This window comes from Taurulus bubalis, assembly GCF_910589615.1.
Source record: "Taurulus bubalis genome assembly, chromosome: 15".
Taxonomy (NCBI): domain Eukaryota; kingdom Metazoa; phylum Chordata; class Actinopteri; order Perciformes; family Cottidae; genus Taurulus; species Taurulus bubalis.
In genome coordinates this window covers 20,697,210-20,716,884 of record NC_136603.1, presented here as the reverse complement: position 1 = coordinate 20,716,884, position 19,675 = coordinate 20,697,210, and the positions used below count along the sequence as shown (strand labels likewise).

General features: G+C 41.4%; 1 protein-coding gene across 1 annotated transcript in view; it reads left to right on the top strand.

The window, feature by feature from the left end:
- Window positions 1-14,508, top strand: part of znf385b (zinc finger protein 385B) — a gene marked incomplete at both ends in the record, with an annotated part of 29,507 nt that extends 14,999 nt beyond the window's left edge. Inside the window, 7 exons of the mRNA XM_079230471.1 lie at window positions 8,188-8,324; window positions 10,162-10,272; window positions 11,864-12,035; window positions 12,164-12,541; window positions 12,867-13,051; window positions 13,666-13,761; window positions 14,242-14,508. Coding sequence (XP_079086597.1) covers window positions 8,188-8,324; window positions 10,162-10,272; window positions 11,864-12,035; window positions 12,164-12,541; window positions 12,867-13,051; window positions 13,666-13,761; window positions 14,242-14,508 — 1,346 coding nt within the window. The remainder of the gene's footprint in view (window positions 1-8,187; window positions 8,325-10,161; window positions 10,273-11,863; window positions 12,036-12,163; window positions 12,542-12,866; window positions 13,052-13,665; window positions 13,762-14,241) is intronic.
- Between the last annotated feature and the right edge of the window lie 5,167 nt (window positions 14,509-19,675).

The following is a 19,675-nucleotide window of genomic DNA, read 5'->3' as shown; positions in this document are numbered from 1 at the left end:
ATAAATCTTACTGCAGCAGATAAAACTGGACTGACCAGCAGGAAACTGGACACTGGGCACACTAGGAATCAGAAAGGGTTTACATTGAATCCATAGGCCATTTAATCTCAGCAGCTGCTGATGCCAGCACACACACTGCACCGGGAGAGGACACTTTGATCGCTGACAGGTTTAGAACTGCATTTAAAAAGGTGAAATTCTGCGTTTAATAGCTCTGCCCATCGTCACGCTGCATTAGCCAGGATAAGTACTGGTGTGCAAGGCCGTTGACCTCCTCTGTCGGTGTATTAAACCTCTACAGAGGGAGACTTTATGGACACTTGGTGACAGGAGTTGAACAGTAAATTGTGTGAACTAATTGTCTGTTTAGCGACCAAGCTACCTCTGAGAACTTGTTTCCCCCTTTAGTAACTCTTTATTGAATGGAATAATGTATAATCCTTTTAGCAGTATTTATTCCTCTCTCCTTGTATGTGATCTGATTTATCAGCTCTATTACCAAACTAAAACTGGACCGTTCCAGTGCCGGACTGGTCTAAGCTGCTCAATTCCAGTTTCAAAATCAGTTCCAGTGTTGGAACCTCGCTAAACTGACAATGTTAGTTTGTTTACATGTGGTGCCACGTTTTGCGGATCTTCTGACCAATCGGCAACTGCCTGAAAAAAAAACTGTCTGGGTCGTTACTTAGTTGTTGGGCGGTTTTCAATGCTCGTTTCGACCGTCTCCATGCGAAGGCAGGAGCAGATGTGTGGCAGTATTTATAGCAGCTCCTTAGATCAGCAACTTACTGTAAGACAGAAGGGTTACTGTGTGTGTGTGTGTGTGTGTGTGTGTGTGTGTGTGTGTGTGTGTGTGTGTGTGTGTGTGTGTGTGTGTGTGTGTGTGTGTGTGTGTTGTAACAAGATCTCAGAGGATAGGAGGACCGAATTAAAATGACCCTGTCACCACAACATTCATCACACACACACATACCGAAACATACATTGCATATACTGATCATACAGGAAAACATGTCCGACTACACTCTTAATACGACTCTGTTTTTAGTATGTCGTACATTCACATTGTAAAAAATGACATAATCAAGTGCAGGATATCAATTTGAGTACAGCGTTGATGGACACTGAAAAACTGACACTGGAACATTTTTCTTTTTTATGTAAAGGCTAAAGCAGTCACGGAAAAGGCTTCAATAGTCACTTCAGGATGCTTTAAGGGTCCTTGAGATGGTTTAAGTTGTCCTTGAGGAGATTCTGTGGGTCCTTAAGGAGGTTCAAATGGCCTTTGAGGTAGTTTCAGAGGTCCTTGAAGAGATTGTAAGGCTTCCATTGTTCCAGAATTCAACACTGGTGACTGTCTCCGATGGGCCTTCAGGGGTTCCTGAGGTAGATTCAGTGGTTCAGTTGGTTCTTGTGTTATTTGAGTTAGAATGTCCTGAAATGTCCTTCTAAGTTTTTTTTTAAGCTGGTTCAAATGGTCATTGCCTTGGTTGTAATGCTGCTTGAGAAGGTTGTGAAGGCACTGTGGTTCGGAAAGGGGGTTGAGAAACCACCTCCCACCACGCCTCTCCGATCACAAAATTGGGAGGCCCAAGGGTCATGGTGAAGTCTTTCTTAATGAAACGCCCATGTTTCTCCTGGATGGTCCAGGCGGTCTTGCAATCGGTTCAGTAGTCCTTGGTGGGGTTCAATCGGATCTTGTTTCGTGTGAGTGGTCCTTCAGGATGTTTTGAAGTTTCTTAAGGTCCATATTTGAGGTTCCTCTGTCCCACAATGTAATGATGAACATGTCCGCTGGTTTGGTGGTGTACTTCAGTTAGTCCTTAGTCACGATCCTTGGTACGGTTTAGTTATTGAGAATCTTTTCAAACATGCTCTACATCAGTCGCATAGTCTACCCCTTCAGAGGCCCTGTTAACTACATTCTGTCTACGAATGCTGACGGTGCATTCATATTGGTTGGTAGTACAAAGTAAATTCATGTTCGGGACCGTTCTGCACTAACATGATGTGATACAAACTGTCAATCAAACTGACATTGGAAACAACTACTCAATACTGCTATAATAAAAATGTCTACCTCAGCGGCTCGGGTTGGAGTTCACCCCAGGGCCCTTTGCTGCTTGTCATCCCCTCTCTCTCTCTCTCTCTCTCTCTCTCTCTCTCTCTCTCTCATAACACAGACAAAAATTCAGTTTATTTAGTTGTGACAGTCTATAGGAGTTCAACTTTAGTCAACCAGCATTACATCTTCATTGTGACTGCATTATTGACACATTACGCCGCGTTACATAGGGACTAATTTGTATCTACAACCATAAATAATCTCCCATCTAATAACAGCACAGTGACTGGGATCTGAGAGGTTTTGTGTCAGGCTACATGCATTTTATTGAAGCTGTGTTGTGTCATGCTTTTCTGACTTAACCGTAACTTAATGATGAACTGTAGTGGTAAATAGAGACAATGACTCACTGCTCTGCTATATGAGGATAAACTCTCACAGCAGCATCACAGCTCACCGCTAATCCACAGCTATCTTAATGTCAGTCGGAAAACACACCCACAGCTGACCTGGCCTGGCCTGTCTAACCAAACCCCTCAATCCAGTTTATTTGAATCAACAGTTAAGGGTTAGAACTGGATTCAATATGTGTCACAATGGATTATAGTGCATTTATAATGGGTTAGAATGGGTTATAAGGCATTTGGAGTGGGTTAGAATGCATTATAAAGCATCCAGACTGGGTTAAAATGGGAAACACTTAATTTACTATGTCTTAAACCTTTTTTAGCCCCAAGCCCCGCGGCGCCCATTATCGGATAAGAAAAGAGAAAAATAAGTCAAGTGACGTTACCTAAAGGATCTCCGGAACCACAACGTTGATTAACTTCATTTAAATTGCTGAAATACAGTAAAGCCCTGTGGGAAGAGTTCTATCGGCTCAGAAAAAATGTAACTTACCGTTAAGTTTATGTAATTACATAAACCCTGTAACCTCGCCGTCGCTTCCGGGCGGCGTAAGGTTTCACTAGATCATTAATAAGGTCACTTTACAAAGTCGGATTTCAATAAAAGACACCTCCTCGTAACCCTACGAGCTTGTAGGAGTCTAATAAAGCATGATATATCCTATATTAGTACCTGAAAAATCCAAAGGCGGCCGGACTGTTTTTGTATCCCTACTCTCCTTCGACATTTTCGACGGCGCAGGCTTCCGTGATCGGTGGAGGTTTCTTCTAACGCGTCACACGTCTTAAGCGGAAATGTATGCACAGTTAGATACCCAGCAAGCCACAAACCGACCATGTTTAGGCATACAGGTTATAACTTTTACATTTTTGAATGGAACAACACAGTTTTTTGACTGAAACTCCTTCGTTACACCCCAAGGCTTTGTTTTGTGATTCTGATTCTTTAGGTCATTATCTTTACAAAGAGGGGTCTTATCAGATTATGCTCAGATCATGTTAGATGTTTATAGTTATGATCAAAATATGGTTTAACAGTTTCATTTTTGGAAATATACATTTTATTCAAAATAAAATTCTGAAAAAATCAATATAAATGAACACAAGTATTAGAACTCATTTGGGGTTCATACGACTACTTGAACAGACCTCACTAAGGCCTCTAGAAGGGCTTCTCACCCCCTAGGGGGGGGGCTTGGGGCTCGGAAGGTTAAAGTACATTCAAAGTGAGTTAGGATGGATTATAAGGCAATTCAATAGGGGTTAGCATGTGTTTTAGGGCCTTTAGATTGGGTTAGCATGGGTTATGAGACATTTAGAGTAGGTTCAAATGGTAACAGTTCATTCGTTAAAATGTGTCATGATACTTTCAGAGTGGTTTATGGTTTTTAAGGCATTTAGGTTGGGTTAGCATGTGTTATAAGTAATTTAGAGTGAGTGCAGTTCATTTAGCGTTGGTTAAAATGGGCCACAGCACATTCAGTGTGGGTTAGGATGGTTTATAAGTAGGGATGTTTTGAACAAGTTTTTTCCCCCCAATCCTGATCCAAGTCATTTAATACTGAGTATCTGCTGATAACCAAATCTGATCCACACTTCAAATAGGCTACATTAAAGTTATTCAAATCCAATGTATAAGCTTCACGATTGAATAATTTTGCATTGCATTAAGAAGAAAAATAATTGCATCCACGCCAATCCTAAATATTCTTTTATTTTATTTGACTTTTTATAAAAAAGTATCATGAAACAAACCCTCTGTGCAATCTTGGGATTTTTCTGTAACCTTTAAAAGTGTCCTCTGGTGCTACAGTGCAGCCTTTGTTACTTGAATGCACGAATGCACAGATTACATTAATACATTACTCTTATTGGCTTTTTGCTCGTGGGACTTTTGATGCTATGAGTGGTGTGGTGAGCGTGTTTTCTTTGGTCCGCCTGCTACCGCTGTCTGTGCTGTTCGTGGAGAACCACAGAACGCAAGAGGCTCTAACACTGAGCTGAAATGAAACGGTTGCACATTAATTAGGTAAATAACATAATGCATGTTTCACTGCTCTAAGAGCTCAGTGGAGTGGAGTAGAGACAGACAGTGGAGCGATGGAGAGTGGGCACTTGTGTGAAACCTGATGTACATTTCATCGGATAACAGGCAGACGATCCCGATCTATTAAATAAATGCTTTGATCAGTAAATAATTAGTTGGATGGATTTATTGTGTATTTAAAATGGGATAGAATGGTTTACCGAACTAAACTTGGACACAACCAGTAACTTCTCTTCTTTTTCTTCTTCTTCTTCTTCTTCTTCTTCTTCTTCTTCTTCTTCTTCTGCTTCATCCTCCTGCTCTTCTTCCTCTTCTTTTTCTTGTTGTTGTTGTTGTTGCTCCTCCCCCTCCTCCTCCTCTTCCTCCTCCTCCTCCTCCTCCTCTGTCAGGGCCGATTCAGTTGCTCTCAGTGTTTCCTCCCACACTATGTTGTTATGAAAGAATTCACTGCAGGGCTTCTGCAGTCTGTGACTCTAAACATACACAGATAGAACAAATACACTTTCGCTTCATCAGATCTACTTTTTATATTTGTGTATACTGTGTATGTGACATGTCCTCATATTAAAGTTGGATTCACGATTCGCACGTCGGATGCAGCACTACTTTTCCTCAAACGGCCCAACGCACACATGGATGTGTAAACTTAAATGTGTATCGTAATGTTCTTCGCTAGCCCCTGTCTCTTTAAATGGAGATGAACTCTTCGTGGCCCTGTGGCACCTGAGCACATGGACTCATTATGTGAGCCACACATTCACCTTCTTGCTCTCGTTTTGTATTAACTCTGCCCCCAGCAGCTGCAGCTCCATATGTTCCTTGTGTTGTTACTGCAAATCAGCTGCTCAGGTCTCCAGGTGGAAATTATATAAATATCAGTGTGAGTTGGATTTCCGTCATTTGTGCTTCTTCGCCAAAGAAGGGTACATTTACTCAGAGGTGTCAAGTAACGAAGTACAAATACTTCGTTACCTTACTTAAGTAGAAATGTTGGGTATCTATACTTTACTGGAATATTTATTTTTCAGACGACTTTTTACTTCTACTCCTTACATTTTCACGCAAATATCTGTACTTTCTACTCCCTACATTTTAAAAATAGCCTCGTTACTATTTCATTTTGGTTTGTTTTCACTCCGGCTCGTCATCGTTCAAAAACACACACACAAAAACCCTCTCCGCCTCGTTGCCCACAGATACGTGCGCGCGCACACAGGTGAGCGCTGAGCACACACACCAGCGGACAGAGAGCGTCGAACAATATGTCGCGTGAAAAGCAGACCGCTATATCTGCGATTTAAATGCTCCCAGGGTGAAGATGCAACAGCAGCTCTCATGTGAAGAGCTTTTTAAAAATTAAAAGCTTTGGTTTTCCACAATGAACTATTTAGTATTAACTAAATATGAGTAATTTTTTGCACAGATAGAACTTACACAAAACATTGTCTGATGGGGCAATCTGATTTACTTGAAAGTGATTGCAATTTTCTTTATTCTGTTATTTATAAAAGCACAGATGAGTCACACAATTATGTTATTTACAGAAAAGGTTTGAGAACCACAGCTTTAAGTGTTTGTGTCGGAGTCGCCGCCGCCGCCTATTTTGCACTATTACAATACTTATAGGCAACTAGTTATCATGTCTTCCGCTCCATTAAACTCATGTTAATGCTCAGTAGTACATATGTGGTACTTTAATGTATTTGCATTGTAATAACATGTGATAATTTTAAATGGGCATATATGCAGCTGAAACGGGTAGCCTAGTGCATCCCACATTTTTCAACATAACATTTTAAAACATTATAGTCATTATGGCCTTTATAAAAATGATTGTTTTGGGGGAGGTGGGGTAGTGCACTATAGGCCCCTGAGACGCGGCTTAAGAGTTTGTCCTTAATGGAAAAAAAACATTCCCCTTACATTACTTTTACTTTTATACTTTTAAGTAGTTTTTAAACCAGTACTTTTACACTTTTACTTAGTAAAAAGCTTGAGTTGGTACTTCAACTTTTACAGAAGTATTTTTAAACCCTAGTATCTATACTTCTACTTGAGTAATGAATGTGAATGCTTTTGACACCTCTGCATTTACTGACCTGCTTACGTTAACACAAATGGTTACTGATCCAACAGTTTATCAACACATTACTAGGCCGACTGGAAAACTGGGCTACTTTGTGTCTAGACGTGATCAAGTATCTGAGTGGACAAATATGACGTGCGGAGTTCCCCAAGGCTCCACTTTGGGGCCTCAACATGTTTCCACTGATTACGGAAAACAATCAAATAGGTTTGTTTGTTTGCATCGAATGTATTGTAATGTTGTTATGTTTTTAATTCTGTATACACATGACATCGATGGCACTGTCCATAGGAGAGGGATCCCTCCTCTGTTGCTCTCCCTAAAGTTTTCCCCTCCTTGTTAAAGGTTTCTTTTTTTTGTTGGTGGCATGCACGATAAACGTGTCCATGCAGTTATCGTCTGTAGTCTGTTCTCTACTGTAATGGTGTCCATACAGGCCTCCCTAAAAATGGATTAGGCGGGTGCTGATTCAGCCTGCTGCTGCTTGAGTTCTCAAGACCGATCACATCAGTTCAGTTATAAGGTCTTAAGATTGGCTTCCTGTATGTCAAATCATTTAAATACTACTGTTGGTGGACAAAGCACTGAATGATTTAAGGCCAAATTACGTTTCTGATTGTCTGCTACATTGTGAACCATCCAGACCTCTCAGGTTGTCTGGAACAGGTCCACTTTCTGTCCCCAGAATCACAAAGAAATACGGAGAAGCAGTTCAGCTTTTATGTACCATATATCTGGAATAATATCCGAGAAAATTGCAGGTCAGCTGCAACCCTCACTTCTTTTTAATCAAGGCTGAAGTCTTTTGTTGTTTGCCCGCTGCCTTTTATTAAATCATTTCTGACACTGCACTGTACCTTTGATTCTTGCATTACACCTGCCGTATTCTATTTCAGCTTGTTATTTTAAATTCTCTTTTTATGTTTTTAATTGTATGTAAATGTCCTTTTATAATGTGTTTCTCTTGCATTTTGTCTTTTGATGTTTTATGCAAAGCCCTTTGAATTGCCTTGTCTTGCCTTGGAAAGAGAATCAATTTATTTATTTATTTTCTAAAGGTATTTCGTCTTGTTTGTGACTTCCTACTCAAACCTTACAGAAATAGTGAAATAGGATTTTTTTATTTGTTTTCCAGAACGGGTTGTGTCTTCAAAGGTATTTTCATAATTTTACTGGCGTCTCCAGCTTGCCTGGAATGATGACATTTTTTTTCAAGCGAAACACACATTTAAATGCAATATGTGCGTTCCATTGAAGAAGAAGGCGAGAGCGGAGTGGTGCAGTCTGTAAAAATGTTATATTAAAATATTGGTTTTGCCCTGGGCAAAAATCGTATTATTTAGACCAGAGCGTACACATCTGTAAGATGTGTTGTTTTGTTATATTTACAGAAGCCTCTTTCTGTAAGAACATGCAAAGTATTAAACATGTTTTTGCCATTTTGAAAGGATTTTTTGTTAGACGTTAAATGGACCGCCAATCACCACCAGTGATGCCCCAGAAACTAAAGAACACACAAATCAATAACGATGTCATCAGATATTGTGAATCCATTATTCAGACTCTCTCTGTCTGTTTCCAGGAAGTGGGTGTGGTGCAGTGGGCGGGGCTTTGCCCGGGTTAATTGGCGCCACTGGTCCCTCTGTGATGATGAAGCCATTCCTGACGTTTCCTGTCGAGACGACGTCGCCAGTCGGCCTTTTTCCAAACTTCAACACGGTATAACTTTGTGTGTGTGTGTGTGTGTGTGTGTGTGTGTGTGTGTGTGTGTGTGTGTGTGTGTGTGTGTGTGTGTGTGTGTGTTCTTATACATATGACTTTTTGAGGACCAATTTGAGTTTTAGACCTTCAGAGTGAGGACATTTTTGGAAAGTGAGGTCATTTTGGCAAAGGCCTGTTGGTTTTAAGGTTCAGGTTAGAATTGCAGTAAGGGGTAGGCATTAACCTCTTAACATTCCTGTAAAATTTGACGAAAAAAGCCTATCCAGGTATACCCAAAGTAAATTGCAAGCTGTACTTGAACTATTTGGAGTAAATGCATGGTCTTGGTGTCTTTTGAAAGGTAACAATCTGAAGCTTTTTTCCCTCAATAGTCAGAATCACGTTAAGTGCTGCTGACACTAAGTTATATGAGTTTGAACACACTAAAGTATAAGGTTTTTATTTCCGCCTGAACATTTCTTTGTAAATAGATGCCTGTAGATGACTATAAATGGGACTTATGGACTGGAAAACACAATGGGACCATAGCCTGAAGCCTTTTCTAGTCTAAGTAAAAAGTTGATAACAATATCACAGAAAATGAATATTTTACACATGTTTTTCTATTGAAATGTCTAGGCGTTTTTTCATTTTGAGACTGAAAATATTCCTGATATATATACTATATACCTATTAAAAAGGCTTATAGTCTTGCAAACTTATATAGGTACTATTCATATATACTACCAGTATTGCTGACACAGAGAAAATGAAGTATAAATGCATTTTTATGCTAATTTACACTTCAGACTGAAGCTCTACAGCAGCTGTCTCTTCTCATCAAATTGAAGGCTGTTGGGACTATTTGCCCCCCCTCTTCCCGCCTATCTTTGTTTAGGCAATTTCATTGGCTGTCCGAAACGCCTGTCATCTGACCTGTACGACGCAGCAGACGTGAGCCACGTAAGAAAATAGAGGCTGAGCCTAAACTTCAACGTAGCTTCTGGTTGGGTAATGTAGCTTGTCAGTCAGGACATGAAGCTCCTATTGGTTCAAGTGGGGTCTCCTTGGAACCGTTAGATTTCGGCGGACATTTTGATAGCGAGTTTGTAGCTGTGCTCCAATGCAAACATAACTTTCTGCTAAAAACGAAACTACTTTCGTTCATAACTTTCAGCTGCAATGGAATGATGCAACGCCAGTTGGTGGATATTTATGGATGTAACCACGTGTTTTGGACTAAATCTTTTATGGGATTTATTTTTATTGGACCTTTACGACGTAACAACGCCGTTTTTGTTGGAATATTATGGATTTATGGATCAATATGAGGCGTCATCGATGGTTGTCTTGATTTTCAAATCGCTTGTTTGTTTGTTGTTGTCTGACAAAAGTATTGATTGTAGCTGCTGTGGTGGTCTGATCTTGAAACGGAGTGAACAGCTGGAATCACAAGAATCGTAGGTTTCCAGAAACATATGGCACTCGTACCGAACTATAAATAGATGTACAGTATACAACGGAATGTACAACGGAATGTACAGTGTATAGTTAAAATGGGCGCTCGCGCGACAGCAGAACGTTAAGAGGTTTTAAGTTCTGTTGGTTAAGGTTAGGGCAAGGTGGTAGGAAAGGCATCAATCAATGACGGTCCTCACAGAGATAGAAGTACAGGGTGTGTGTGTGTGCGCACGAGTGTGTGTGTGAGGGACAGTAACAGTGACAGTGTGCTGTAGCTGAAGGCGGTAGAGACTGATTGTGATAAAGAGACCTGTCACTTTGTCAGCATCACTCTGTCATCACTGTTTAGCCAAGCAGGCTGCTGACCTCTGACCTTTGTGTGTAACCCCTGCAGATGGACCCGGTGCAGAAGGCCGTCATAAACCACACCTTTGGTGTTAGCTTGGTACCCAAGAAGAAACAGGTCATCTCATGCAACGTCTGCCAGCTGAGGTTTAACTCTGATGTAAGTGTCTATGTGTGTGTTTCTATGTGTGTTAAACCTGTTCACTAAATCTGATTATTCACACTCTTCCAGACATTTTGATGACTGTATGCTTCTATGATCATCTTCCTGCCCTCTCTGCATCTTCACATCTGCACTCGGATTACGCTGAAATATACATGTCTGAAGCACATTTAGAAGACATGGGGACATTTCTGGAAATCCTCTTATTTTCTGTCAAAGCTATCTGATTTGCTCAAACATGGCTAGTCCAGAATATGGACATGAGTTTTGAGATGCAGTCACTGCACCCAGTGTTTGTTGGTCAACAAATAGCTGACTATAGCTCAACCCCAAAACAGCAGGTGTGTACAATCAGGTATATTATATATGCCATCTATATTATTCCAGGGCCGTTTAAATGACACTCAGCTCGTTCACATAATGACTGCTAAGAGGTGCAAGCTGCATCGTTGATGACACGCCAGTCAATCGTGACTAATTTATGAGCTGTTAGAATTATTCATGAGTGAACATGAAAACAGGAATCAGTGTTGAGGAGAGCAGAGGAGACAAGAAGAGGAGTAAAAGGGCAGTATTAACTCAGTCTAATAAACTGAATAAAAAGCTGACTCACAGAGCTTCCAGACAGTCACATGAGGACACTGTTAACCTGGAGGTTTGTCTCTGTCACTCTGGGATTGTTTCAATGCGTGGTGACATTTAACATGACGGATGTTGTTTTTACAGTGTAGAGGTTTTCTGTTTGTCTGAACCTTTCACACTTAAACATTTCAGACTGCACATATACATCTCAACACAGAGGCTCGCAGACACTTATGGTCCAGGCCTAATGACTGAATGAAAGTCTCCATCCCCACCTGGTGTTAGCAGACTAACTGCATTTGGATATCGCATCTGGATAATGACAAACCATGCGGCAATATCTATGCCTGAAGCGCCTTAAACTTGTATTCTTTCTAATGGCCATCAGGGGGCGACACCACTGGTTGCAAGAAGAAGTCTGATTGAATAGAAGTCGATGAGAAAATTACCCTACTTTTCTATAGTTTCAAGTCTTCTCCAATACAGCATGATGTTTATTTAGTAAATGATGGTCCAATTAGAGTCAAACAGACCATAAAGCAGGGTGTGCTTTAGGGCGGGGCTACCTTGTGATTGACAGGTCGCGACAACAGCGTTGTCTTGTCTGGGAGTTGTTTGTGTTTTTGTGCTTAACATTTTGTAGTATGCGGACAACTACTAGCATAATGCACTGTGATGGTTGAGTTGCATTGTGGGTAACGTAGCAGCAAAGATTTAAAAAGGAAGAGGATTGCGGAAAATAAATAAAAGATGATTAATCTGGTTCAATTTTGATGAAAAAATCCAACCAAGTTACAGGTGTGCAATGCTAAATGTATGCAGTACTCTTTTATGGACAATTTTCAGAAAGACGAGGTGAAATAAACCCTCCAGATTGTACAGAGTCTCCAAAGCTAGGGGGAAGAGTGGCTCGACAAGAAGTGACATCAGGACGTCTGTGGATGGCAGAAAGATGCCTCAACAGAAAGATATAACTTTTCTGTCTCTCCTATGTCTCTTGCTTCAGTCTCAGGCAGAAGCTCATTACAGAGGCAGTCGTCATGCCAAGAAAGTCAAGTCTCAGGAGAACAAGACCAAAGCCAAGCTGTCGATCGCTGGAGAGACCAATGGGAGCATCGCAAGTCCTGTTTGCCCCGCCCCTCCCGTCTCAGCGAGCAGCAGCGCCAATCAGCACACAGGTTGATTTTATTAACACTGATCTGAACATCGATGTTAATGTTGAGTACAGTTCGCATATCGTGAGGTGTTTTCATTTCTTCCTCTCTTTCCTTCTTTTCTCCTCCCTCTGACCCCGTCCTACCTCCAGATCTCTTATCTAGCCTCCCGGACTCGTTCCCTCTCAAACCCTTCCTCCTCCCCTGCTCCTCCTCGCCTTCCTCCTCCCCCTCCTCTAGCAGACCAGGCAGCGAGCCTCCTCCCTCCAGTCCCCCCACCGCTCTCCCCGCCCCGGGCCTCTTCTCCACTTCTTCCTCCTCTCCCTCTTCCTCCAAAGCCTCTCAGCTTCCCCCTCCTCCAGCGCCTGTCACCTCCTCTTCATCAGCTCCTCCTCCTCCTTCCCAGGCCTCCTCCCAAGATGCTCTTCTCTCAGGGGAGTCGGAGGAGGAGAAGGCAAAGAAGCTGATGTACTGCTCTCTGTGTAAAGTTGCCGTCAACTCTCTGTCTCAGCTGGAGGCTCATAATGCAGGTGAGGAGGAGTGAGAGGACGTATGGAAAGATCATCCGACACGATTTATTATTTCTTCACTAGGAGCTTGAATGATATTTAAATCACATGCTTCATAGACGTCACGATTCATTATGGACCCACCCACTTTTTCACCTCAGCCGAGCATAAATTTGCCCTTTTTTTATTTTTTGGGGGTTTGTTTTCTGTCATATTTCTTTTATAGCATCATTGAATGCTGAAAATGAAATGAAAACTGAAGGATGATTTAAGCACAATGGGTTTGTGGTCGTCATCTTGTTTCCTGTTTCATAGAAGTTTGGTTTTTCGTGTGTCCTGTTTGCAGGTTCAAAGCACAAGACGATGCTGGAGGCTCGGAGCGGCGCCGGGCCGATCAAGGCCTACCCCCGAGCCGGGGCCAAGCTGAAGACCGTCAGCGGCTCTCCACTCAAGGGCTCCGGCCTGCAGAACAAAACCTTCCATTGCCAGATCTGTGACGTCCACGTCAACTCCGAGATCCAACTCAAACAGGTAGAAGCACAGCGCAGTGAACGAACATTATTCCAACGTTACTTTAGACGGACGCTCATCTTTCACTGTTCCTCTCCGGACTCATGGTAGAGCAGCTTGATGTCTACGTAGAATACCGTGATTTAAGAAAAACAAAGCATGAATTGCTCAAATAATTTAGGCCTTTTCACAGAATGCATTTTTTTGACAATAATCACATGAAGGGTGGCTAAATTCCATTTAGCTGCTCAGTTTCAGGCTCTTGGTATTGTTCTTAACACCTGTTTCTTTACTTACGTTGTCTATGTCTTACTATTTAAAAAGGCTTGTATATGAGATATAAGCTGAGTCGCAAATCACTCCCTCATTACAACAGACACTCAATACTATAGGGATAAATAAATTGGGATTTCGGGCATTTATAAATCATTATGCATTGTCGACTGTTTTTGCACCTATAAAATGCATTGTGGGATTGTTCGCGTAAAGTAGGCTACATGCTACTTCATGGACACTACTTTGTTTTGCAGCTACTATTGTGAAATGTTTGAGAGCACTTATACTGTGGATTTACACACTATATAATATTGATGGTGAGAAACCCAGAAGAACATCAGTGTTTGTTGTTGTTGCAGCACATCTCCAGCAGGAGGCACAAGGACAGAGTGGCAGGGAAGCCCAGCAAACCCAAATACAGTCCTTATAACAAACAGCAGCGCAGCTCGCTCACTGTAAGTGTCTCTCTCTCTCTCTCTCTCTCTCTCTCTCTCTCTCTCTTTATTTCACATGTGCCTTGTTGGCATGAACCATAATGCAGTAGAGTATCGTGCAGATCAATAAATGCGTCAATAAAATATAAATGCTGCTATGACTCAATACTTGAGGACTGTAAGAAATCCTTTCAGAAGACATTATTTGCTCCTGGGTTTATTAATCAATACTTGCATTTGCTTTTGTATTTACTACATTTTTTCTCTCCTTGTTTGTTCTTCTTCTTGTCCCCTCTCCTCTCATCTCCACTCCTTGTTCCCTCTCCTCTCCTTTCATTATCTCCTCTTCTTGTCTCCTTTTCCTATCCTCTCCTGGTTTCCTCTCCTAATCTCCTCTCCTTGTTGTCTCTGCTCTCTTTATCTCCTTGACTCTCCTTGTCCCCGGTCCTCTTCTCTCCTCTCCTTATTGCCACTCCTGTTTCCTCTCCTTGCCTCCTTTAGGAGTTGGTGAATCCCCCCCTCTCTTCGTCCTTCCTCCCTACTCCCTTCACTCCTCCGCCGTGCTCCCTCACCTCCACCCTCTCGCTTCCTCACTCCTCTCTCTCCTCCCCGCCACTCCTCACTCGCACCTCCTCACCCCTCACCCAAACCATCTCTCTCTGTCCTCGCCCTCCGACCTCCTCGTCGCTCTTCCCCGCCTCCTTCCTGCGTCCGGCTCCTGGACCAATGAGAGCGAGCCAAGGATCGATCCTCTTCGCACCCTACTGATGGCAGCGTCGGCGGTGGGGAGTCGAACCTGGCGACCTTTCACTTCTGCCCTCCAGTTTGTTGGAGAGACATCAGCTCTGCGATCGTGTCTGCAGGGATTCAAACCTGCAACCTTCTCCCCTGACTGAGGCTCCAGAAGAAGACTTGAGAGGACAGAACCTTCGCCTGTCTGGATCTCCTTCTCGGGTCTGAAACGTCACAGCTTCACAGCAACCGCTGGCGATTTCATCCAAACCAGAACAGAACCGAGACTGAAGGTTTCCCACACATTCTGGAAAACCAGGGATTTTTTTTTTTACACAGTCATGGAAAAGTCCTGGAAAGATATACTGAATTGCCCTGAAAGTTCTAGAAAGCAATAAGTAGTCCTATAAGAAAAAAACATTATTTTTTGTGTCATTTTGATCATTCAGCTCATTCAACACATCCAATTATTAAAACATTCAACATGTGCATGGAAACATAGACAATCATTTATATATTTTTCTTTCTTTGACGTTATAACTAAGAAGAACCCCAAAGTACCTCATCGTGTTTGACAAATGACTCTTTGTGATAAAGCTAAAGCTGGGGTTTGTTTTGAATATATTTTTATTTTTATTTGAGGTAACAAAAATCAGAACTAGGATTCGTGAGGAACCAGCATTTACAAGAATAATCTCAAAAAACCTCTCAACAATGAAACCTGGTCCTGGATAAAATGCTCTGATTCACAGGCTAAAGATGCAGCTTGTGTTGAGACCAGACACAAAGGAGAAGACCAAGACAAGAAGGTGTGGGTCGGGTCCTCAGAGTTTGGAGGAGACCAACCTCCTCAGGACACTGCCGCTTTTTTCTTCCTGTGAACGGATACTGCAGATGTCTTCATGTGATGTAAGCACTGGGCTGTGATGCCATGATGTCCTTCCTCTAGTCGGCCCTGCGCTCATGTTCAACTCGTTCCTATCATACAGCGTCTTGAGAAAACAAAACAACAACTCTTTATAGAACAGCTAAACCATGTAGATATTAGCAAAAGTTAGACAAACATATAGTGCTTGTATGGGAGCCTCCATGTTGTCGCTATACAGTGCCAGCCAGCTATGTGAATCTGGTGAATACTAATTCCCTTCAACTGTATTTTATAATGTTTTTTACCCTAAAAAAAAACAATCAAATTTAAACATATTTAGACTCAATAACTAAACAAAATCCGCTTTAAAAAACTTAAAATGTGTACTATGTGTGTAATTTATGGCATGCAACCTTCCTCAAACTACTTTAAATATCACCAAGGACATCACCTGTCCTCAACAGAGGCTACAGCCCGACCAAGGTGGAATAGAGAGGAATTATCCTTTACTGGAGCAGCGATAAGAGGCTCAACTAATTCAACTCTCTCTTTTGGTTCTACGGCAAAACAAAATCCAAACAATAATCAGTTTTACCAGGTGCGCTCGTCCCATTAAAATGCGTCAAAATCTTCGGGACAGTTTGTTTTCGCCTCTTTTCGCTGTATGTTTGGAACCAGAGTTTGAAATGAAGTGGACGCCTCATCCTTATACCTGATGTCCACACTACTGCCTGTACCTGCTGTCCTCTCCACTGCCCTGCGTGTTGCGGACTCACTCTGGACCCGGCTACTTCCTGGTTTTACAGATAGAGGCCTTTCGTCCTGACTGTTGCCGGGTGTGAACGCTCGGTCGGTTTCAGTCTCCACCTTCCGGCTGTTTCTGAATCGGACCAGAACTCTCTGGAGTGTTTAGGCGTCTGAGCAGAAACTTCTACTGAAGCTGAGGAACTTCTTAAGACTTTTAACATGGTACTGGAACGTTTCACAGCCCACCACAACAAAGGAACGCTTTTTCTGAATGAAGCTTATTCCCTCTCCTTGAGGAAAGAGAACATCTACACATTTCTCCCGTTTGATTTTTCTGATCTCTGATAAGTTTCTTTCCAGTGTTGTAAATATCAACCCAAATGTTTGTCACGACTTTCGGTCCGTCCATCCAAATCCTAAGAGACATTTGGCCCCGTTACCGTTCCTCTAGTGCCACCTTCAGGGTACACATCTCACTTTTAGTTCTGCTCCTAGTAAGACTCTAAGAGCCGCTACTAATTAACATGTTTACGCATGACAAAATAACCCTCCTCTTAGCAGCTTTATTCTAAGCTTTCAACTGCAGCTGTCTCTGACTTTCTGCTGATGACGGTCCTCCTTGATCTTTCTCCGGCCGGCCGCTGACTCAGTTGGCGATGACCTTTGACCCAGTCAATGCTGTCATTGGTGTTTCCAGACAGATGATGTTATACTCATTCAGTCTCTCGTAGCTGAGGTGTATTTGTATTTATCTATTTGTTATGTATTTATTGCACCCTATCACAATACAATTATATATACTCACCACTTATGACTGTTGACATCTGAGCAGTGCCTGCCAGACACTAACAGATTTTAAAGGGCTGAAATGCCCGATCACAATGAGTTTCTCAATGAAAGAAAATAAAATAGAAAATAAAAACATTATCTTAAATGAGAAAATGTTTAAATCATAAGTTGATATAGAAAGGGAAAGATAGATATACTTGTCTAGGTACATGGATTCTACAGTCGTAACCAAATTAATTAATCAAAAATAATGAAGAAATCAAAATCGCACTGGACAAAATTGGATAATAGACCTAGAAATGTCAGGACGAACAGCAGATTCAATTTCAATTCAGTTTATTTTTTATAGCCCAAAATCACTAAATACAAATTTGCCTCGGAGGGCTTTACAATCAGTACACATCCCTGTCCCAGGACCTCACATCGGATCAGGAAAATGTTTCAGGAAAAATACTAGCAAATACTTTGTTTGTATTTTGTCTTGAGTTGTCTGTTCAGCCTCCCAAGCGTTGCACTAAATACTCGAGTTCAATTGCAGCCAACAGCGAGACTTACAATATTTAATTTTGTAATGTCTGTAACCCTTAATTACCCTCCATTTCCTCATACTGCCCTTTTTGTTTTGCTCTCATATGTGAAACAATAGCTTTCTATATCCTAATCAGGTGTTTTGTTTAAGTTCGGGGTCTGACCTTAGGAGATTTTCATCATCCTTCATCATGTAACATACCTAGGTCATGTGATGAGGCCTGAGCTAGCTCCAGTTGCTAAAGAAGGGAAGATGTGGTTGAAAGCTCAGGGAAAAAAAGCTGAAGTGGACATTTGAGTTGAGATTATTTTGTCACACAAACTGAATTTCCCGGCTCAATATTCGCGTATTGTCTTGTGTCGCCATCAATTTCAAATTGTGTGTTTAATGAACACTGCGGCCTGTAGGGGGCACCAGCAGAGCTTCCTTTTTGCATTTGTAGGCCTCTATGTAGTAAAGTTTGAAGAAATTAAGTGATGAGTGTTGTTGAAAGGTTGTTTACTCTAATTGGCTGGAGTAGACTTAAAGCAGAGGCTCACAGTTTCACACAAATCATTTTTCATAAAGAAATGTTAGTTGTTTGGTGTTTCTTAATACAAAGTCACATCTACATTTTGAGGTTTGAAACCAGCCAAACCTTTTAGAATACTTTCAGAAATTAGTGCTTAAGAAGGTGACAATGAAAAGACAACCAGACCGCTACAAGTTATTAATAATACAATCAGAAATTGGCGGATTGAGTTGCAATTATTTCTTTTATGGTTTTAAGTGTTTTTTCCCGTCTGTCTTCCTGCCTCCTCCTGAACAACTTGAAGCATCTCAGTCTTCCAATAATGAACAAACAGGTTTAAGGACTGTGTGTGTGTGTGTGTGTGTGTGTGTGTGTGTGTGTGTGTGTGTGTGTGTGTGTGTGTGTGTGTGTGTGTGTGTGTGTGTGTGTGTGTGTGTGTGAGAGAGCATTATCTATGCAGTATTTTGGTCTCACGGGGCATCAATCTCATCTACATGCAAATTGTAAAAAGAAGACAAAGTGTCAAATCAAATGTTGATGATGCGTTTAAACCCAACCTCTGAACTCGTAAACTAAACTTCCTCCTCTGTCCGATGATTTCATCATGATGCAATAATGTACAGTTCAGCTGCTGCTTTTCTATTTGCTCTGCTTCCTTATCAGCAATACTGAGGCCTGAGAGTCTTGATACTGGGTTGTAATACTGGAATGAAACAAACAGGGCTGCACTGTTTGATTGGGTTCCTATCTACTTTTCATTTTTGTTTAAACTGTTGAAATGTTTTTGCTGAAAAACTGAGTATGTAAGAATGTGTGTGTGTGTGTGTGTGTGTGTGTGTGTGTGTGTGTGTGTGTGTTGTACCCTTCTTGTGGGGACACATATTGATCACACAGTCACATTGTTGGGACTTGCCTTCCTTTTGGGGACAAAATGCGCATAATATACACTATTACCTTTTATTGTGAAGACTTGGTTTAAAGTTAGGTTTAGGTATAAGTCTAAGTTTAGGTTTAGTTTAAGGTTAAGTTATGGGTTAAGATTAGGTTGGTTAGGGTATGTCTCCAGGAAATAAATGCAAGTCAATTAAATGTCCCCAAAAGTCATGGGAAACCAATGCTTGTGTGTGTGTGTGTGCGCGTGCGTGTGCACGCGTGTGTGTATTCTCTCCGTGCTTGGAATGACCCATCTGATTTAATCACTTCCAAAGCTCATTTTCTATATTAATCCCAGAGGATGTGCAAACAGTGAATAATTGAAGTGTTTAAAGGAGCAGTTCACCCAAACTGCTGCAGACAGAGCTCTGTTGTTTTTCACACATCTGGCACATTGTTCAGTTGGAAAGTTCACTGAAGATTTTTTTAAAGATTAATATCTATACAGTTTAGACTTTTCAGACTTTTTATTACTATAAGTCTGAACGGTGGCGACACTTCAAGTTTATTTTTTGGAAAACCCTCTTCACCTTTTATTTTTAATGGAAACAGGAGAATTGCTTCACAAATTGAATCATCAAAATGTTGACAACTAAGCAAGAAAAAGTTCAGCGGTCTGAAGATCTTTCTTTTTTGACTTTGAGCTCAAGTTCAATCGCTAAAACAGGACACTTCCTGCTTCACAGAACCTCCATTCACTTCTTATGTACAGTATTTATTCTCAGAGCTTGTTTTTTTAATGATGATCATATTGCAAATATGCAATGCAAACTTTTCAGGTTGAGCATTTCTCTCCTCACCATTTTATTTCTGTGACTTTGTTTTA